This window comes from Medicago truncatula, chromosome 2 (assembly GCF_003473485.1).
Source record: "Medicago truncatula cultivar Jemalong A17 chromosome 2, MtrunA17r5.0-ANR, whole genome shotgun sequence".
Taxonomy (NCBI): domain Eukaryota; kingdom Viridiplantae; phylum Streptophyta; class Magnoliopsida; order Fabales; family Fabaceae; genus Medicago; species Medicago truncatula.
Window position 1 is genome coordinate 9,314,298 of NC_053043.1, and position 23,690 is coordinate 9,337,987.

The 23,690-nt window shown below is 32.8% G+C and overlaps 2 protein-coding genes across 2 annotated transcripts; one reads left to right on the forward strand and one right to left on the reverse strand.

The window, feature by feature from the left end:
* Window positions 1-2,229: 2,229 nt before the first annotated feature.
* On the forward strand, window positions 2,230-5,546 carry LOC25488032 (F-box protein CPR1). The gene is made up of 2 exons (XM_013607683.3): window positions 2,230-3,669; window positions 4,208-5,546. Exons 1-2 carry the CDS (start codon window positions 2,480-2,482, stop codon window positions 4,245-4,247), a joined length of 1,230 nt encoding a protein of 409 aa, XP_013463137.2. The 5' UTR covers window positions 2,230-2,479; the 3' UTR covers window positions 4,248-5,546.
* A 4,336-nt stretch (window positions 5,547-9,882) lies between these two features.
* On the reverse strand, window positions 9,883-12,153 carry LOC25488035 (F-box protein CPR1). The gene is made up of 2 exons (XM_013607686.3): window positions 10,823-12,153; window positions 9,883-10,366 (listed from the first exon to the last, which is right to left on the reverse strand). The coding sequence occupies exons 1-2, from the start codon at window positions 12,010-12,012 to the stop codon at window positions 10,327-10,329; spliced, it is 1,230 nt and encodes a 409-aa protein (XP_013463140.2). The 5' UTR covers window positions 12,013-12,153; the 3' UTR covers window positions 9,883-10,326.
* Window positions 12,154-23,690: the final 11,537 nt, after the last annotated feature.

Here is a 23,690-nt window from a genome sequence, read left to right on the forward strand (position 1 = left end):
TGGAGAAATTAGATCAAATTATCAAAAGCATGATTGAAATTTGAAACCACAAAAAATCCAATACTAGAAGAATGTAGATGGGTCACATAATTAGTAGTCAAGTAGGCTGCTTGCCAATAATTTTAATTTCACAGTTAAAATTTGACAGAATTTTATACAGTAACCTCTATATGATAAGTCTCTTATATTACAAAAAAAGATATGAGACTCTATTCACATTTTTAGTAACTCACTCAAAACTCAAATGCTACAATTATAATTACACACTTTTGAGTAAAAATTAGGTTACACGCAGCAGAAATATACTTTATTATTATTGTTGAGGATATAAGAGAAAATAGTCATAAACTTCCATCATTATTAAAGAATAGCAATAATATAAAATATGTTAAAATATAGTAAAATGGTAAAATAAAATATTCAAATATACCAATTACAATTATTTAGAATAATGTATAATAAATTGGAGAAAACTTTGGTACAATTCCTTAGGTACTTTTCATATGGTTCTTAACTAAATTCACTATGATTTCCTCAAATTCATAATTTTCTCAAAGTTTGTTATATCCAAAAAATATATATTTTTAGTTAAGAACCATACGAAAAGGACCTAAGGAATTGTACCTAAGTTTTCTCCTAATAATTTTTTCTCAATGGAGTTGTTAAGAATTTTAGGATTTTGACATATTGCTTTTACAAAATAAGTTTACAATAATATAAAAGAATATGGAAGTGTATAATAGTTTATGAGAAAAGAATATAATTAATATCTTCAATATAAGTCTCTACAATAATTTTATATCTAGAGTTATGAAACAAATAAATATATTTGTTTATGAGATATAGTTAATTGACATGTGGAATTTTCCTCGCTTGTTGAAGAATTATATGTTTTCCGCTTAGTGGAGAATGATAGTTAAACTAATAAGGTATTTTTCTTACCCACAAAAGGATGATTATGTTAAGTAATGTCATACCTATAGAGTATGTCCATCACGTTACACAATACATAGCAAAGATTCTCCCACTTGATAAAGAATAGATAATGATAGTTGAATTAAAAAGTTTAAAAGATATTTTAAATAAAATATTCAACTATTTCTCTATCACAAAATGATATGTTACGTAACGTCACACCGACAGGGTATGTCCGTCACTCACATAACAAAGGGATAGTAGCAATCAATATATATATATATATATATATATATATATATATATATATATATATATATGGGTTTGCTAGAACACACCCACTAGTTTTTATGTGGGAGTCGAAATTTAAGTAGAAATTTAATTTAAAATTAGAATCATTTTGAATTGCAAAATCTATATAGTTTTCTACATGACTTTCAACAAAGTAACTTACTTATTGTAATCACATTCAAGAATCTTAAGGATAATAAGTAAGAACTATATCATCACAATGTACAATTCTTATGTCTCAATTTAAACATTGATAGAGTATTCTAATTATAATGGACATAAGTATTAAAAAAAAAAAAAAAAGATTAAGGTACATTGAGTAATAGCAAAATTACATTAATAACAACACACCGATAGGATATGATTGTCACCAATATAATGCTAAATTTGCATAATTGTATCCACGATAGGTGAGATTACAACCATACAAATCAATAATATTTATGCTGAAGAGAATATAATAAAATATCATGCATAAACAATTGTACTTAATTTACTCAACATCGATCATTTTCAAATAATGAAAAGACATGCTTAATATTTTAAATTAGCACATCATAAATATGACTTTAACTTTAGAATTTATTTATGTGAAATAGTATAATAACAAGCGTTATTATTTAAAATAAGTGTGTGATGTAGTTTAGTATTTTATCTACAATAGAATTCTTATAATTAAATTTTAAGTACCCCACGGTAGATCAGAAAGAATATAAATACAAATACGGAGTATTATAGTAAGAAAATAATATAAAATAATTATAGAGTTCATAGAATTAGGTTTTGAGAGCTCTTCTGTGTAACTAATCTAATGAGATAATTAGTTTATATAATCATCAGTGGAGGCATGATCCTCTCAAATGGACTGACTAATAAGAACGGTCCAACCCATCACGATCCGTTCAATTCTATAATTAATTAAAATAAATCCAAAATATTCAACAAGTGCTGGCAAGTAGGGAAAAGGAGGGCTATTAGAGGGCTTGTGAGTAGTTAATGCACAAAAAGGATGGGTATATGGGGAATTTAAACGAAATTTAATGCACTTAGGGTAGTGGAAACAACAATAATGTACAGTGATAAATGAATGTGAAGGGGCGAAAATTTAACCAAGATGAAACCACTTCTTCCTTTGAACCTCTTCTTCTTTTATGTTGTCATCTAAAAAGAGAGATGCAAGAGAGGAACAACACTAATGGTGTGAACCCTAGTACCATTCAGGTTGTAGAAAGAAAGAAACGATAAACCCTATAAACTTCCTTCCTTCCTTCCAATGGCGTCCGATCTTCCGCCGGACATACTTGCCGAAATCTTCTCCTGCTTACCAGTTAAATCACTACTCCGATTCCGATCAACTTCTAAATCACTTCGATCCCTAATAGATTCTCACAAATTCATCAACCTTCACCTCAAAAGTTCCCTCAACTTCAAACTCATCCTCCGTCACAAGACCAATCTCTACCAACTCGATTTCCCTAACCTAACCAAATCCATAATACCGCTCAACCATCCTTTCACCACCAACATCGATCCTTTCACGCTTAACAGCATCAAGGCTCTTATTGGTTCATGTAACGGCCTCCTCGCCATCTACAATGGCCCAATTGCTTTTACGCATCCAAACGACGCAACTGAAATCACAATCTGGAACACTAACACCCGTAAACATTGGATTATCCCTTTTCTCCCTCTTCCTATCCCTAACATTGTGGAGTCTGAAAACATTGAACGCGGCGGTGTATGCATTCACGGCTTCGGTTTTGATCCTTTAACCGGCGATTACAAACTCCTCCGAATCTCTTGGCTAGTATCTCTACAAAACTCTTTTTATCATTCACATGCCAGACTCTTCAGCTCCAAAACAAACTCGTGGAAAATAATTCCTATTATGCCCTACACTGTTTACTATGCTCAAGCCATGGGGGTTTTTGTTGAGAATTCTATTCACTGGATAATGGAAAAGAATCTTGATGGGTCAGACCTTTGTTTAATTGTCGCGTTTAACCTAACACTAGAGGTTTTCAAAGAGGTTCCTCTTCCTGCTGTTATAAGAGGTGAGGAGGTAAATAATAATCAGAGTTTTGACCTTGAGGTTGCTGTTTTAGGAGGTTGTCTTAGTATGATTGTGAATTATCAAACTACTAAAATTGACGTTTGGGTGATGAAAGAATATGGTTCTAGAGATAGTTGGTGTAAAATTTTTACTTTGGTTAAATCACGGTTCACTTTACGTTTGAAATCTTTGAGGCCTTTAGGTTATTCTAGTGATGGTAGTAAGGTTCTATTAGAAATAGATTGTAAGAAGCTGGTTTGGTATGATTTGAAGAGTGAGCAAGTTATTTATGTTGAAGGAATTCCTAATTTGGATGAAGCTATGATTTGTGTTGAAAGTCTTGTGCCACCTTCCTTCCCTGTTGATAATTCTAGTAAGAAGGAGAATCGTTTAAGCAAGAGCAAGAGAAGGTACTTCTTTATTGATTATCTGAGTTTTTTGCTTTGTATAAGTTAATTTTAGTTTAATGGACCCATCATATAATTTATGTAGTTAAACTTTATATTAAAGGTCAAATTGAATTCTTATTATCGGACAAGGAGTCTCCAATTACTTTGATGTCTATACTTTGTCTATGTATATGTGTTTGGCAAAGTGTGTATACTGGATTTCAAAAGAAAGGAAGAAATATAATGCATGCTCGGTTTCGGTTTAAGAGTTGACCTTGTGACTAGCTAAAGAATTTCCAGGATTCCTTTTCTTTTAAATTAGATTAAAGAATGAATTTTGTTATGAATTGCTTTTTTTCATTTATTGTTTATGATCTTACTCCTAATAATTATTTTGTACACGCTTATTTCTGAATGTTGAGACTATTCCACCCTGTTGTGAAAAAGAGAAGAAAGTTGGCCTACAATGGAATTACTTCAAAAAGCATGGTTTTTTTTATCAACTATTCTTTTGTAATATTGTTGAACTTACTTTGATGAGATGCATTTTTTCTCACAGGGACGACTTCTTGTCCGGAGGATTTAAATTGAGATTGTAAGGGATGGAAGGAAGGACCTGTGATGTGCAGCTGAAACATGATGCTCAAGTAGTTTCTTGTGATGGAATTAGTCATCTTGTGGGAAATGTTGAATTGATAATTCATGGAGCTGCACACATTTTTATATCTCATTTTGAATTGTAAGTCTGAGATCACATTAGTGTGTGAAGAATTTGATTATGAATCCTCTCTCCCTCTGGCCTTTCTAAAAGGATTATTTGCTTTTATATTCTACTTCTAGTACTGTTGAAAAAATATGGAATAGTCCATATTTCCCCTTATGATATTTGTAATTGAAACTCTCTGTAGTTAAATTCAAAGACCTCACTCCTAATTTCCTTTATCTCTGAATTCCAAACTCTTACAACATGTTTAGCATTAACTCTACTTTAGCATTAACTGTAATGGGTTATAGGTGTGACCATGAGGTGGTCATTTATTGACGTATAAGTTTGAGGTCATAACTCCATTCAAAATCTAGGCTTTTCTTATTATAGAATATATCATTGGTTAATAATAATGGTTCTGTATATCTTCTGATGCTTCCTAGTGGAGTTTATGTGTAAGAACTAAGAATAAGTGTTTGATGTATTTAGTCAAGAATTTAGACTAAACACATCAACTTTTACCAACTTTTGGTTATATTTGTGACTGGAGTAATATGTTAGAATTTGGAAATATTTAAGGAACTGCCAGTTGGCTTATCATGTCAATCCATTAGTAGATTGAAAGTGCAACTAGGGAATGAATCATCAGAGAATGTGAGCAAAGAGAAGAATCTGAGCACAGAAAAATCACATGTATATAAGAGATTTGAATAAAAATGGATATGAACATTTAAATGAACAGAACCTGCATAAAATTCCCAACTCATAGATATTCCAGCTTGAAGAATAAGAATATAAAGTTACAGAAGTAACAGAAAACAGAATTATAAATTTGATTGAGTGATGAAATAAAAAAGTACTATCTCCGTCCCTAATTATGGACTATTCCACAAGTTTCAGTTACAAATATCATAAGGCAAAATATGGACTATTCCAGATCCATATTTTCTCAAAGATTAAAGCAGAAGATCCTTTTAGAAAGGCCAGAGGGAGAGAGGATTCATCATCAAACTCTTTATACCCTAATGTGATCTCAGAGATACAATTCAAAAACTCAAACACTCAAACTATATTTCTAGGTAATTATCGGCTAATCCATACCCAATCTGAAACATATACATAAATTTCAAACTAAGAATTACCTATTAAGGTTCTTTCAAATTGATTTCAGCAGAGATGTTTCGTTGTGTGAGAGAGGAGTTACAAAGTAAAACAAAAGATATAGATCATACTTTATATCCAATCTAAACTATGCATTTTAAAATTGTGTCACTTGGCATTTATACATTACATTGAGGCTATACTATTTTTTCTCTCACATATATAAAAAGTGGAACATCAAAATAGTTGCTTACAATGTCTATCAAGTTGGCTTGTTCCGCCTCCTCCTTTTCTCTCCGAAACACTTTGCGGGCATATTGAGCAAGCAAGTTGGCCTTATTAGCTTTATAGAGAATGAAACAAGCATCTATGATCTATCTATATGTCAATCATCCCAGCATTTGATAATCCACTTGATAATATTTCATATTTCACTTCTCGGCTGGAGAGTAGGCATCCCCATGATCACCCGAGATATAATATCACGAGTCACAGTTTGCGGAACAAATATCATCCTGCAAGTGGCATATAATGCAAGTGAGAAATTCAAATCCAAATCAAACACAACTATACTATAGAAGTAAAGTGAGGCGATGACTGGTGTAACAAGTAAAATACTGATGATTCATTGCTAAAAATCAGTAACATAAATCAGACTACATAAACCAGTAAGCCATAGATGAAAATCATAAAATTGAATAGTCAACTTCGGACCATGCATTCTCCAAACAAGTCGAAGTAAACGTTGAATAGTTCAGGGCAGAAACAACTTAGACCCTCCCTCTTGCCAGTGTTTACTAAATCACAGTTCCTTCCTATATTACACAAGTTTCATAAGCTAAATCATAGTTCCTTCCTATACTACACAAGTTTCATAAGCTCCTTAATGTTTATGCTATTGGTTATAAGCGAAGTCAATAATAATCTAAAACAAGTCAAAGTTGTCCCTAATGTTTATGCTAAAACTTAAAACTCCTAATGATATACAGGGGTAACTTTTCGAACAAATAATTAGAAGAATTGAATGATCATTGATCTGAGAAGAATTAAAACCTACAATAGTCATTTCTTTGAATATGCATCCAAATACTAAAAATGAAAACAGCAAACCAAAAAGAGATAGCTGCAACTGGATACCAAAATCATTACTAAGATGCTTGCCTCACTTTAGAGTTCACAAACACAAATATTTTAAATCAACCATTTTCAATTTTGACATCTAAATTGATTGTGATATGATGCTCATACTTCACATGTCTATGCCATAAAGGTAGAAGATTATTATATCCTTTTATCAGTTCACTAAAAATAGTGATGTATCAGTTTTACACAAGAGGGATAGTGTGATCTTAGACAATTCAAAAAGAGAGATAAAAATGGGTGCAACTACATATTCATTATCAATTCAGCCTTTCCCACAAGACAAGGTGACTAACTCCATCACAAGAAACAACTTGAGCATCCTGTTTCAGCTGCACATCACAGGTACTTCCATCCATCCCTTACAATCTCAATTTAAATCCTCGGGACAAAAAGTCGTCCTTGTGGGAAAAAAAAATTGAATCTCATCAAAGTTAGTTCAACAATAGTTGGCAAAAAACTAAGCTTTTGCAAGGAACTATGCATAAATTTGGAGTAATTTCATGGTAGGCCAATTTTTCAGCAACTACTTTCTTCTCTTTACATATGCAGACAGCCAGATACCATACCACGGCAGGGTAAAAAAGTCTCAATATTCAGAAATAAGTTGAATATTGCATGCTTCATATTACGGTAAGTTTGCTGAAATCACGGTGAATGGCATAATTTTACCAAACCTACAGAGTGTAATTAGTGGAGAGTAGCATTGCTTGACTAGCGCATAAGCATCAACATTAGTTAGTTGAGAGTAATCTCTGAAATTCTCCATCTTGAAAAGTGGTGGTAGATAATGGCTCGTATAGGAGCGCATAAGGAAATCACTTCTTCTATTTGAGTACTCAAGCTAAGAGTCAAAAGACTTGTAACTAAAGAGGAATCTCACATTGCATGAATAGCAGTCTCCACAACACCACCGCTATTGTTCCATCCCCTAGAACTTCGAAAGTAATCATTTTAGGCCAAATTTTAACTATAGCTTGACATATAAAGGAATCATAATTTCTGGGCTACCACTTGGTTATCATCAAAACATTTTCTACCATATTTAACTTGAACATCTTAAAACCACAAGCTGCTCCTCAAAAGTCCAAGTAAGCTTCATCAAGCACGCCTGATTCCTAATAGGAAGACTACTGGTAACTTAAGCACCAGGGTTCTTGGGAAACATTAAATTGTAGTCCAATTTTCGTTACTTATAAACGGCAGTCCAATTTTCGTTACTTATAAACGGCAAAGCGCAACATTGAAACTGCACTTGCGTGCTTAAAAGGTTTATTTTCCTCTCTTTGTTGCATCCATCATTAAATCAACAATGTATTGTATGAATCAATGTCTATATGGTATTGACTTGAAGCTTGTGTAATTTTCTATGTGTGAATCCTTGTACTCATTCAAGCATTAACCGTGGCATTTAACCATTCTCTTCATCCATCCATTCATTTTCGTGTTCCACTTCCATATTGCATTGAAGCATATGTTTGTGCACTAATTTATTCACCTCTATAAAATATAGTCATTTATTCATAAATTTTACTAGGCAACTCGTGTGAATCTTCCTTCGATCAATTGATTCTGGATCTGAGCTTATTCTTGTATGGTTTTGCAAATCTGGCGTGCATTCAATAACTTTGGAACTTATCCTTCATTGTGTTTTTCATTACGTAGTCAATATTTGTAACCATCCTTTCAATAGGTTGTAGAACCATGAGTACAATCAAACTTGCCCTGTGTTGTTATTTCCATTGAGTTTGATATGCTTGATTTTTGCCTTATTTTGCCGTAAGAGTGCTTGTAACAAAAAATATTGAAGTCTTCATCTTGGCTATGTCCCCGGCAAGCTTTTTACTATTATTAAGCATTTTTAAACTGACCAACACTAGAACCGGTTTCCAAATCCCACCATGGAAGAATAAACTTCACCAAATAATTCTAGCTTGCAACCGATTTAGAAAGCTCCCACAATTAAGGAACTACCAATTCTTTATGTTGTGATAGCATCAACACAAATACCATGAGTAACCCTATATACGATATAGTATTAGACCTATTCTTCCTTTGTATCACATGTATGCAAAAAGTACCAACACGCCTAGCCTCAGACGACATAAAAAATGATAACTTCTTTGTCACTGAATCACATCCTTCCAACTCCCCATTCGGCAACACTTATTTTTTTATCGCCCCAACCCACCTTTGGTGATAGCAATCTAAGAATATGAACCCAATGCACTAGCTACCTAGTACTATTATTAGAGTGCAACACTAACTCCTTATCAAATTGTTGATAGGATTTTGTAAGGCCCTGGCACAAACATGAATTGAAGATATTGCAATCTAAGTAGCAAAAAAACCAGAAAATCAGCAGCAAAAACAATAGAAAAAAGAAAGGGATAAAAAAACCAAAAAAATTAGTAGCAAACTTCCTTGTTGCTATTGATTCAACACACCATCAAAAAAATTGTTTAACTACTTGGTCTTGCCTTTTTGTCAAAAAAAAAAACTACTTGATCTTGCCTAATGCCTATAGTAACATCTGGAACTTAAAGCACAATATTCTGTGCTTAACTTCCCTTATATCTCTTCATAAATTGAATATATTGCAGCCTACCACCATCAATATAGAAAAGAAAAACATTGACAACCACCACAGTCTATATCCAAGTACTAGTGCTTAACCTCCCTAATATCTCTTCCTAATTTGCATATGATGCAGCCTACCACCAACAATATGAAAAGGTAAAACATCGACAATTGGCAACCACCATAGTCTATATGCAAGTACAGTGACCAATCCTATTTTCAATTTTCAAATGGCAATTGAAAGTTTCATTCCATCGACTATAACAACAGTACACACTATCATATAATATCATACACGTACCAACTAAATCATCATTTTACTGAATACCGCGTCAAAATCTAATGAAGTGTTAAAAAGCAAAACATCCACCTAGCAAGCCACAATCCAATTCTTACATACAGTAGAAGAATTCAATTTCATACATCAGCATAGCAGTAAACTCTAAAGATGGTATTTCTAGCATAAAGATTAAGTTTGATACAGAATAACAAGAAAATACCCAATACTTTCTTACGGTAGCATCAAAGTACCCAACAATAAAGTAGCCAACGACAACAAATCAATTCAATTTGCATAGAAAAACAATTCAAGAATGATTATACTTATTGATCCTTTAAGGACAAACAGAGACGGCGAGGACATGATGGCAAACACACGCAATAAAGAACAAAGACTTACACAGAGACAGTGAAGAGGGGACACAACGTCACACAAACAAACACGCACGAAAGGAGCACTACTTTTCATACAATAATAACCAACCGCGTTGTGCTGTCATCAGCATGTTGTAAGAGTTTAGAATTTAGAGATACCGGAAATAAAAGATACTTTTCATACAATAACCAACCTCATTGTGCTTCCATATTTCCTCAACAGTACTAGAAGTAAAAGACAAAAGCAGAAGTCTTTTAGATAGGTCAGAGGGAGAGAGGGTTCATCATCAAATTCTACATACCCTAATGTCAGATTTTTACACAAGAGGGATAAGTGTGATCTCAGACATACAATTCAAAAAGAGAGAAAAATGGATGCAGCTCCTTTCAATATCAATTCAACCTTCCCCACAAACCAAGGTAACTAATTCCATCACAACAAACAACTTTTGAGAATCCTGTTTCAGCTGCACATCACAGGCCCTTACTTCCATCCCTTACAATCTCAATTTAAATCCTCGGGACAAGAAGTCCTCCCTGTGGAAAAAAAAAAGAATCTCATCTAAGTTCAACAATATCGCAAAAGAATAGTTGATAAAAAACCATGCTTTTGAATGTAACTATGCATAAATTTGAAGTAATATATGGCAGGCCAATTTCTATAAAATAATTTTCTCCACACACACCAAAGCAGTGTGGAATAGTCTCAACATTCAGAAATAAGCTGGACAAAATAATTATTTATGAGTGAAGATCTCAAGGTCAACTCTTAAACATATACATAGCATACATTGTTGTCAATTTTTAATTCTTTTGACATCCAGCATACACACATTGTCACATATACATAAACAAAGGTAGAGACTTCAAAGTAATTAGAGAATCCTTGTCCTATAATAAGAATTCAATTTAACCTTTAGCATAGAGTTTAACTACATGTATCATGAAATTAGCTTATAAATAGCAAAAACTCAGATAATCAATAAGAAGTACCGTTTCTTTCTCTTGTTCGTATGATTCTCCTTCTTCCTACAATTATCAACAGGGAAGGAAGGTGGTAGAAGACTTTCAACACAAATCATAGCTTCATCCAAATTAGGAATTCCTTCAACATAACTAATTTGTTCACTCTTCAAATCATACCAAAACAGCTTCCTATGATTTACCTCCAACAAAACCTGAGTTCCGTCCAACAGAACCTTACTTCCATCCCTAGAATAACATAAAGGCCTCAAAGATTTCAAAGTGAACCGCGATTTAACCAAAGTAAAAAGTTTACACCAACTATCTCTAGAACCATATTGTTTCATCACCCAAACATCAATTTTAGTAGTTTCATAATTCACAGTCATACAAAGACACTCTCCTAAAACAGCAACAGCAATTGTAACCTCTTCACCTTCTATTTCAGCAGGAAAAGGAACCACATTGAAAGTCTCAAGTGTTAGGTTAAAAGCGACAATGAAACAAGGGTGTGACTCAACAATTGTCCGAGTCATTACCCAGTGGATAGAATTCTGAACAAAAACCCCCATAGCTTGAACATATTGAAGAGCGTACGGCATACTAGGAATGATTTTCCACGAGTTAGTTTTGGAGCTGAAGAGTCTCACCTGTGGATCAAAAGAGTAATGTAGGTCGGCTATCCAAGAGATTCTGAGGAGTTTGTAATCGCCGGTTAATGGATCATAACCGAAGCCGTGAACGCATACACCGGCGCGATCAATGTTTTCAGACTCGAGAATGTTAGGGATAGCAAGAGGGAGAAAAGGGATAATCCGATGTTTATGAGTGTTAGGGTTCAAGACTGTGATTTCGTTAGGGGCGTAAGGATGCGTGAAGCAGATTTGGCTATTGGAAATGGCGAGGAGGCCGTTACATGAACCAATAAGAGGCATGAAGCTGGTACGCGTGATAGGAACGGTCTTGAAAGGATGGTTGAGTGGAATAATCGACTTGGAGAAATCATCATCATCATCGATTTGGAGTTGGTAGAGATCGAATTTGTGTCGAAGGATTAAGGATCGGTTGAGGGAATTTTTGAGGTGAAGGTTAGTGAAGCTGTGAGAATCGATTAGGGATTTAAGTGATTTTGAAATTGATCGGAATCTGAGAAGTGATTTTACTGGTACGCGGGAGAAGATTTCGGCGACTATTTCTGGCGGAAGGCGGTCCGCCGCCATCGGAAAGAAGGTTCTAGGGTTTTTAGGGGTTTAGTGTTTGTTTGTCTTAATCATTTCTGAAGGCATTTCCTAGCGTGCTTCGCTTTTAGTACTTCTTTTGCAAAAATCTCATCAACATTTTGACTCTTACATCTCGGTTTAAGGGCTTATAATAAGCAGTGTTGATTGTCACCATCCAGTAATTTGTCATCTAATGTCTGCTACCAAGAGAGTGTGGTTTCCCATCTAAAGCCTAATACTTTAAAATGGATGACGTATGATATCCCTTGTGTATCATGTATCGATATCTGATATTTCCCGATACGTTTTAAGAGATTATCATAAGATTATATTTTATTTTTTTAAAAAATAATTATCTGATACGTATCAGGAGAGTATCTGATCATTATTCTGCACCGATACCCGCCCCAAGATTTTCCAATTAATGTTAACTAAAATAACTCAACTATTGAGTACCGATGTGTTCTTTTTTGAATGGAAAATGCTAGATATCAAGAATGATTTTATAAGAAAGATTCAAGAATGACATGACACAATAATCACCCTTAGATTTCAGTCTCATTTATTAATCTTTCATAAAAAAAAAAATACATAACACCCACCACCCCATGATTTCCGGCCAGGCTGAGATTTTATTGGCTAACATTAATTTCAGGACAATTTCTTGATAAAATCTAAGGGTGATTATTCTGCCATGTCATTCTTGAAAATTTCTTGATAAAATCTTTCTTGATATATAGCATTGCTCTTTTTGAATATTATATAGCACTAACAATGTTCTTTTTGGATATAGTATAACATTAATGGTGCTCTTTTTGGGATATAATATGCATTTAATTGACTAATCATCACTCTCTCACTTGACAATCAATATTATTTATATTTACACTGATGTGCTACGAGCCTATGAATGATTTCTTTTGTTTGTTAATATATTTACATATTAAAAAAATTGTTATAATTATATTGTATATTTAATTATATTTTTTTTAATTAGCGTTATAATTATATTGTATATTTAATTATATATTTTTTTTATTAGAGCATCGGTGCAGTATCGTATCTTGTACCTAGACTTCACATGGTTTCCTTCATTTCACCAAATTACTCCTAACTATAATTATATTCACTTTGGTGAGCGACATTGTTGATTGTTGCGCAAATGTCAACAAATATAATTAACTTTTAATAGTATCTTATTTTGATTTTTTTGGGTTAAATAGTTAGTGACTAAAAAATTCACACACATTATGTGTGGAGAAGTGGTGAATTCAGGTTCAAACTCCGACCCCTGCAGAAATTATCTCTGATGGCTACAAACTGAACTACACTTACGAGAGACTTTTAATAGTATCTTAATTATTATGAAAACTATACATAGTCAAACAAAATCAAATCACTTATTTTAGGATCGAGAGAGCAGTTATTAGTGTAAGTTCTTTCACTCAATACAACATTAGGTGTCCTCTTTCAAAAAAATTCTTATCTCGAATTATTTGTCAATTTTATAATATTAATACACCATTTATTATTACTTTTTTCACTAAATATACTTTTATTTATTACATTTTAATCATCTATAAATACTCCAATAAATGTAATTAATATAGTTATTTTAGTAAATGATAATACATATTTTATCATTAAAATCAACCCTATTAATTATTTCTTTAATAACCTTGTAAAACACTATTAATTATTTCTTTAACACCAATTTTTATGTTCTTATTATGTTATTTCATAAAAATCATCTTTTTCAAAGTAAAATTAAATGCAAATTGCATTCAATTTGTTCTTCTCTCTATTCTCTCCATAATCATTAACCAATAAGAATTGTTTTTACATTTTTCCATGAAACTTATTTCAAGAAAAATACAAAAAATTATACTTCAAACTACTATCTTTTAGTTTTCTTAATAAATGCGAATTGATGTTTTTTTTCCTATAAATTAGGACTGAGGGAGTAAATAAATAGGTCCATGCCATAAAAATTGACCTAAAATTTGAAGAGTGAACAAGTTATTTATGTTGAAAGTCTCGTAGCACCTTCCTTCCCTGTTGATAATTCTAGTAAGAAGGAGAATCGTTTAAGCAAGAGCAAGAGAAGGTACTTCTTTATTGATTATCTGAGTTTTTTGCTTTGTATAAGTTAATTTTAGTTTAATGGACCCATCATATAATTTATGTGGTTAAACTCTATGCTAAAGGTCAAATTGAATTCTTATTATAGGACAGGGGTTCTCTAATTACTCTTTGTTTATGTATGTGTGACAATGTGTGTATGCTGGATTTCAAAAGAAACCAAGAAAAAATGCAATACATGTTATGTTTCGGTTTAAGAATTGACCTTGTGACTAGCTAAAGAATTTGCAGGATTCCTTTTCTTTTAAATTAGATTAAAGAAAGAATTTTGGTATGAATTGCTTTTTTTCCATTCATTGTTTATGATCTTCACTCCTAATTAATTATTATTTTGTACAAGCTTCTTTCTGAATGTTGAGACTATTCCACCCTGTTGTGAAATGTAAACAGAAGAAAGTTGGCCTACCATGAAATTACTCCAAATTTAGGCATAGTTCCTTTCAAAAGCGTAATTTTTTTTAGGAACTATTCTTGTGATATTGTTGAACTTCGATGAGATTCATTTTTTTCTACAGGGATGACATCTTGTCCGGAGGATTTAAATTGAGATTGTTTATAACCAACCTCATTGTGCTTTCATAACCAAAAGTATACATTGCTGAAATTCCATGAGATCAAGTGGGTTATGCCTGCACATTAACTAAAACAAGGGCTACAATTGTTGTGCACAAATCAATAACATACATATTCAATTTTCTAAAATAAGAAACATGCATATAGAAGATTGAAAGCAGTAAGAGGGAATGAATCATCAGAGAATGTGAGCAAAGAGAAGAATCTGAGCACAGAAAAATCACATCTGTAGACTGTAGATTTGAATGAAAATTGTTGATATTGGCTTCAAATTTGTGGTCTGGAAGAACAGAGAAATCGTGACACGATTTTGGCATCGTGACACGATTTCAAGGTGCCGTGAGCTAGTTTGCAGGATGCCAAATCGTGGCACGATCTTGGGAAATCGTGACACGATTCAGAAACTTGCTCATTAAGTATCCTTGATAAGGACTGGTCATACCTTGGGTCGGACGCAAATCGTGACACGATCTGAAAATCGTGACACGATTGCTTCAGAGGAAGACTAGTATTTAAAGTGTTCTTGTGCTTTTTTGGAGGAGAGCTTGGAAGAGCTTAGAGAGAGAAACTTGGATTACAAAGGAGGGAACCAAAGGGTTGAGTGTCTTTGTAGAGAGTGTCTCTTGGGTTGGGAAAAACATTGTAATCACCTTGGGTAGTGAGGAGTTCACCATTGGAAGGATCTAAAGCTTCCTCTAGTGTCTTCTCTTTTAGGGTTCATATTGTGAGAGTGGGGAAACACATATGGGTAGAATCTAGGGCTTGTTCTTGTATAAGCTTGAAGGCTATTGTTTCTTGTAACCCTTTGTAACACTTTCATCATATTGGATTGGAGAGCTGCTCTCTCCCCCATATTAGGCCATATTGGCTGAACTGGGTCAACAATCTTCTTGGTGTTTTGTTCTTCCTTTCTTGCTTTTCTTGTTTTGCTTTGTTATCTCTTTGTGTGGTTTTGCTCTACACTAGACTAGGGCTGTTTTTGTTGTTGTTTGCTTGGAAACCATTTTGCTCATAGATTACCACTACCTTTTGCTCCACACATCTTTGTTTTCATTGGTGTGAGTTTTAACCGGATTCACAACAAAAATGGATATGAACATAAATTTAAATAAACAGAACCTGCATCAAATTCCCAAATCATAGATAATCCGGCATGAAGAATAAGAGTATAAAAAAAGTTACAGAAATACAAATTATAAATTTGATTGAGTGATGAAATAAAGAAATAGATTCATTGTGGGGCTGTGGAAAAGATTCATTGTGCTAGCCATCGTTAACTTTGACATCAGTAGGTAATCTCATGATCCAAAAGTCCATATGTTAGAACACAATGCCATAAACATGCCGAATGGTAAGCATATTACACCTTTGGAAAAGGATTGATAAGTTAGATGGAATTATTAAGAAACATATTCGATATAAGTTGATTGTGTTGTTTGGTATAAACATGTAGAACATTACAACATAAAATGCAAGACTAGCCTCTGCTCAGCATCATTACTCACGTAATAGTACTTATAAGCAACATAAATTACAGAAGAAAACACAGTTATTTGCTTAAAAAAGATCTTGCATTTGTTTTGAAGTTGCCTGTGGTAGATTCCCGGGCTAATTGAAAATATTCATGCCATAAAGCACATTCTATGAAGAATAATATGGGATTACTAAACTTTGTTTTTTTCTAGCACCATTTCTACAAAAATAGAAGTTTACAACTTTTGCATTGGCATACCTTTGGTATGCATTTGGAATTTAGAGATAATGGAAATTATAAATTGAGAGTGAGATCTTTGAATTTAATTGCAGAAGTAGCAAGTACAGACCGCAGAGAGTTTCAATTACAAATATCATAAAGGAAAATATGGACTATTACATATCCATATTTTCTCAAAGATAAAAGCAGAAGATCCTTTTAGAAAGGCCAGAGGGAGAGAGGATTCCTCATCAAATTCTTCACACTCTAATGTGAGATTTTTACACAAGAGGGATAACTGTGATCTCAGACATACAATTCAAAAACTCAAACTATATTTTTAGGTAATTATCGGCTAATCCATACCCAATCTGAAACATATACATAAAATTGAAACTAAGAATTACCTATTGAGGTTCTTTCAAATTGATTTAAGCAGAGATGTTTATTGTGTGAGAGAGGAGTTACAAAAGTAAAACAAAAGATATAGATCATACTTTATATCCAATCTAAACTATGCAATTTAAAATTGTGTCACTTAGGCATATATACATTGCATTGAGGCTATACTATTTTTTCACATATATAAAGAGTGGAACATCAAGATAGTTGCTTACTATATGTCTATCTATTTGGCTTGTTCCGCCTCCTCCTTTTCTCTCCGAAACACAACGCGAGCTTATTGAGCAAGCAAGTTTGGCCTTATTAGCTTTATAGCGAATGAAACAAGCATCTATGATCTATCTATATGTCAATCATCCCTTCATTTGATTATCCACTTGATAATCTTTCATAACAACTGGATAATTTTTTCACTTCTCGACTGGAGTAGGCTTCCCCATGATCATCCGAGATATAATATCACGAGTCACAGTTTGCGGAACAAATATCATCCTGCAAGTGGCATATAATGCAAGTGAGAAATTCAAATCCAAATCAAACACAACTATACTATAGAAGTAAAGTGAGGCGATGACTGGTGTAGCAAGTAAAATACTGATGATTCATTGCTAAAAATCAGAAACATAAATCAGACTACATAAACCAGTAAGCCATAGATGAAAATCATAAAAATCAATGGTAAACTTCGGCAATCAAGCACAGCTAATAAATAGCTTCAATGCATAGAGCATGTCCATATGATGTATCTAACTTCTGACCTTTATACTCAGCCAATAACAGTGGAAAATCTTTCTCAACCCAGTTGAAGAACTTTTCCGAATTCTAATGGCCAAATACCATTTGTGGTCCTTTAAGTTAAACGATTATAACAAGTTAGTCCTTTAAGTTTTTTTTTTGTTACAAATTGGTCTTTAAGTCATAAAATATTTGCACTATTATCCTAATTTCATCAAATTCAGTCAAAAAGTATTTATGTGGATGTTTAATGTTAAGTTTGTCTGTCCAAATTCATTGCTCTATAAACTAGAGCTCATAGGAGTGTTATTCAGTCTTGATTCAAAACAAAATTGACCGATTATTTGATTTATAATATTGTTGATCAAATATTTATATGTAAAATTAAGCTTGAAATACAAAAACAAGAAGAAGAAAATGTGTATAAGTAATCATGATTGATGTCATAAGCACTTTTGGATCTACCATTGTAATGTTAAATGATTTGTAAGCACTTTTCAATGAAGTTGGCTGAAAATATGGATGACATTGTAAATATTCTATAACTTAAAGGACCAATTGGTAACAAAAATAACCTAAAAGACTAATCTATTATAAACTTAAAGGACCGCAGGATGTATTTGGCCAATTCTAATTCATTATCTTCCTATTCTACATTTGTTTGAAAACGAAAATTGAAATGTCTTTATATTTCATCAAGGGATGTCTTGTGTACCCTAGAATAACTTAAAAGAATTTTCAAACATACTGTTCAAGAAGCTTTCTTGTGTATGAAAAGTTGAAGAATCTTGATTTAAATTGAGAAAAAGACAAGACATGATGCATTCGGTATAGAAGAACACCAACACCAATAATTTTCTTTAACAAAAGGAGGTCACTAGAGTATGAATTTGTTCTCTATGATCCACTAAAAGAGAAAAACTAATGCTAAAATTTCACTAGTATAACTTCTTTTTACAGCATAAGGGAGTGCATAAATGTGCAGAAATTGGAAACAACCAGAAACGCAGTGGCAAAATGAAATTATGCAGCAGCAAGAATGTACTATAGTAGAAAATAACTCCAGATAATGCAGTAAAGAAAAGAGTAACAAGCTGCATCGGGAAAACCTATGCCAAAGTTACTACAGGATTATGATAAGAACAACATCAAATTTTACTTTGACTGCTGATGCTCACGAGAGGTTAAGGTCTACTTGAGAATGTTCAATATCTGTACGTTGAAAAGACCTGAATAATTACTTAACCAAACTAACAAACTATTCCAATATGACATTTTTAAAATCTTTCACTAACAAGTTTATATTACATGACAGGAATACAAACAAGATATTAAAACAAAACGATAAGAATAATAGCGTATGTCTTTGTCTAGGTGTTAACACCTGTTCTTATCATCACCAATTTGCATCTAACCAAACCAAGCAAGAGGCTGTTTTCAAGAGACAACAAGTTTACCGTTTCGCCAAGCTCCCCCTTATTACAAGGGAATACACTTAGGAAAAGAAAAGAAAAAAAGACTTGGAAAACTAAAAACTACCTAGACAATCTTCTGCCAAATTAGCTCTTCGATTCCACAAGAAGCAGCATGCATTCTCCAAACAAGAAAGATAAAATTTGTTAACAAAACAAGTCAAGTAACAGTTGAATAGATCAATCACAACCTAGCAGTTATATAATATACCTTCATTTAGCAGTTATGTAACTGATACCAAACAGTGATGATGAGCCACCAAACATCTATTAACCACCTACGTGTGGCTGTCCGTCTGAGAATGGTAAGCCAAGGACATTTTCAGAACAGTACTTAGCAGTAAGCAGTCTCAGCACTTCCAAAAGATTCTCACAAAAACAGGGTCACGGTCACTCAATTTGGACTCGGGAACACCATGTAGTCTCACACCACCACGTGATATATACTTTCTTTATTCTCCTGAGACTATATACTTGGTTTTTTCTTAAACAAACCCAATCTATCTACTTGCTGAAATACCTGGAGAGCACAAGTGCAGGGAAGAAACAACTTAGACCCTCCCTCTTGCCAGTGTTTACTAAATCACAGTTCTTTCCTATACTACATAAGTTTCATAAGCTCCTTAATGTTTATGTCATTGGTTATAAGCGGAGTAAATAATAATCTAAAACAAACAAGTCAAAATTGTCCTTAATGTTTATGTTAAAACTTTAAAACTCCTAATGATATCATAACAGGGGTAATTTTTCGAACAAATAATTAGAAGAATTGAATGATCATTGATCTGTGAAAGAATTAAAACCTACAATAGGAATTCCTTTAAACATGCATCCAAATACTAAATATCAAAATAGCAAACCAAAAAGAGATTGCTGCATCTGGATACCAAAATCATTACTAAGATGCTTGCCTCATTTTAGAGTTCACAAACACAAATTTTTTAAATCGACCATTTTCAATATTGACATCTAAATTGACTGTGATATGACTTTGATTTGAAGTTGATTGTATAATTTGTGAAAGATCCAAACCTATAACTGAAAGAAATAGTTATGAATTACTAGAGTTTATGAGGTCGTTCCTCTTATTTTACGGGGTGCTGAATTGATCGGTGTTTTATTGCACGCTTCATATTGCGATAAGTTGTCCGAAACCAATGTGAATGTCAAAATTTTACCAAACCTACATAGTGTAATTAGTGGAGACTGGAGAGTATCATTGCTTGTAAATGTTCTCCAACTTTGAACTATAAAAGGTAGCACCTCTTATCAATCTTGGTAACCTTGTAATGAAATCCATAGAAATGCATTCCCTCTTTTGTTCACGTATTCCAACAAGTAGAAGTAAACTTGCAAGCTTTTAGCGCTTAGCCTTTACTTGCTAGGTGAATTATAAAACAAAGGATGATGAACCTCCTCTTAATAATTTTCTCCTTAATTTAGCAACATTCGGAACACACAATCAAGGCTTCAACCACAAATTAAAACTATGGTGGGATGAATTTGAACATGGGCTAACATTGTCCTTGAGTGATCAAACTGATATTGAATTCTACTTCCAACAAGTAATTGTAATTCTCTAATTACAGCCTCTTCGTTTTTATATGAGCAAAGACTATTCACAAACTTTTCTACTTAAGCATCTAGAACAACATCTGTCCTTTCGAGGTGATACAAGTCCATACAACCAAAATTTTCAAGAGAACTCCATCCATCTTATTCATCTTAAATTTAAGTTATACTAATGATTTTTGTGGTCAATATAAATCTAACAAGGTATTTTCATATATATAACGCCTCTGGGTCTTAAGAGTAAAAATTATTGCTGCCTTATTCAAATCATTCCTAGGGTAGTTAGGATCATTCTTTTCCTAACTCTTGGAATAAACAAGAATGTCATCAATTAACAATATAAAAAATTGATCCAAGATTGGTTTAAAATCCAACTCATCAAATCCATAAAAGATATTAGAGCATTAGTAAGCCCAAAAGGCATAACCAGAATTTCATAATGCTCGCAGCATGTGCAAAACGTTGACACTGGCATATGATCCCTCTTAATCTTCAACTGGTGATACCCAGACTGCAATTCTATCTTGGAAAAACACTAAGCTCCTTGAAGTTGATCAAACAACTTGGCAATGAAGAGGTGACGATGTTTACACTTTACTACCACCTTATTTATTTGTCCGTAAACAACACATAATCACATCAATTCACCTTTCTTCTAACCACACAATACTTGGGTTCTATATTTTCGGTGAATAAAACTCTTATGGAGGTATGAATGTGGGCTGAGTGTTAGGAACCATGAATATAGAGAATTCAATCTTTCTATCAGATGGAAATCCATTTGTGATATTTATGTTTGTTGTCCCTAATAATCAAATGTAACTTCACCATCACGCTAAGAATAATCAATCAATGTATAATATCATTTAAATTGTCTCTTGCAAGAATCTTGCTTACTACCTCCATTTAGCTTTCGTTGCCTAATCTGAAGTGTCAAGTTCAAAACATCCGCAAAGTAGTACAATTAGATAAAACCACAAATCCAAATTTAGTGAACTACTTGCACACGTCTTTTCTATGATAGGCTGATGAGAATGCCTATGAGCCCTATCCATAGAAAAATGCCATATGAAAATATCAAATATAAACTAACTATTTTTCTTTAATCTCATAACCTCCACACAACTTAGGGTCCGTTTGGTTCAAGAGTTTTGGAGGGGAGGGGAGGGGAGATTTTTAATTTGAAGCGTTTGGTTCAATTTTTAGAAGGGAATGGAAGGGGAGGGGAGGGGAGCAAATCTCTTTAAAATTTTATTGCATTGCCATAATTATCCTTAAATTAATTTCAAATCTCAATATTAACCTTGTAACAACTTTTATTATTATTAGATTATATTATTTTTGTAACAATCTTATTATTATTATTAGGTTATCTTATTCTTGTAACAATTATTATTATTATTTTGTTATATTTTCCTTGTAACAATTTTTATTATTATATAATCTACCACTCTTATTTGTTAGATGTACAAACCGCTCTTACTACTACTTTGTTGTTGTCAACGACTGCTTGAGGCTTCCTCCAAAGTGAATTGTGAGTAATTTCATCATCTCATTGTCTATATCGTAGTATTATTAATTACATCGTTATTGATTCACTACTTTATTATCCTTGTTTAATCGTTATCGTTGTTGGAACTTTATTGTTTAAATTGTTGCTTTATCCTTACGGTGGCTTGTTTGTTTCATAGTGTGTTTTTTCTTATGGTATTGATCCATTCATTTGAGAGTATTGTTTTTTTTTTCACTTTTAAAATCGTTGAAGTCTTTTTTTTTTTTTTTGATGAAATCGTTGAAGTTTTATTATTATTATTATTATTTTATTTTAATTCAGCTTATTATACTTGTTGTTGCTTGTTTTTTTTTCACAGTTAATTCACCTATCCATGTCTTGTTGTGTAAAATCTTGACCAGAATTTTTTTTCACTACACAACCTTACTATTATCGGATTAGCTGAATATAACTCGTAATCATTGAATCAAATTGAAAATGAAATTCACTAAAAACGCACATAGTTTTAAAAAAATAAAATAATTTACCATGAGAATAGAAATATACAAATAAAATTTTGCATAAAATAGCTACAGCCTACAAGCAAACGAACAGTAAAAACTCAGGACATGTTTACATTTCACATGTTCCCACTTAAAACCTCTCTCAAGCATGCAGGCCATTTATTTTATTTTTTTAAAGGCTGATGCTGGCTATTGAACTTGTTCCTGTTGGCACACTACATTATCCATCCTCAAAGCTGTGCATTATTTTTATTGATACTTATTGTTGTTGGAGTATCAGATACAACTTATATAAAATGCAAATCTTCACTTCTAGCTAAAATAGGATAATCACAACCTAGTAGTGTTTTTTTTCACTGTTAATTCACCGATCCTACATGTCTTGTTGTGTAAAATCTTGGCTTTATTTTTATGTACATTAATCTATATGCTTTGTTTCATTTTTTTTATCTTCCATATATCTATACATTAATCATGATTTTTTTTTCTTTTTTACGTTCTGCTTTTCTTTCTATATGCTTTGTTTCATTTTTTTTTCTTCCATATATTAATCATGGCCTCGTTTATATATAAATATGTTTGTTGTAGTTTATTACATGTCTATATGTAATTGTAGTATAAGAGTTATATAATCTAGAAATTAATTTTATGCGATTAGATGGATCATCAAGATCAGGAAATTGCTATCAATAGATGGTTTGATTTTCGCCGAAGAGCTATAGCTCAGCTTATGTGTGCTGTTGTCTTTTGTTATATTCGAATCTCTCGTAAAAAAAATATAAGTTATAGTATGAGCTCTCAGAGAGAAAGGGTGCGTGAAGAAGTAATGTATCGACTTAAAAATAGTGAAACACAATCATATGATCCTTCAACCATGGCAAGTGGTGGAAAAAGGAAGAGATTGAAAGTGGCTAAGAATAAAGAGACATACAATGATATTATTGAACTTAAAGAGTCAATGAAAGTGATTGCAGAGGCACTCAGAGAAGGAAATGCTGCAATACGGGAAGGAAATGAAATAACGAGAGAACGTCATAAACACGAGTTGCCTCCAATTTCAGGAGAAGAGACTT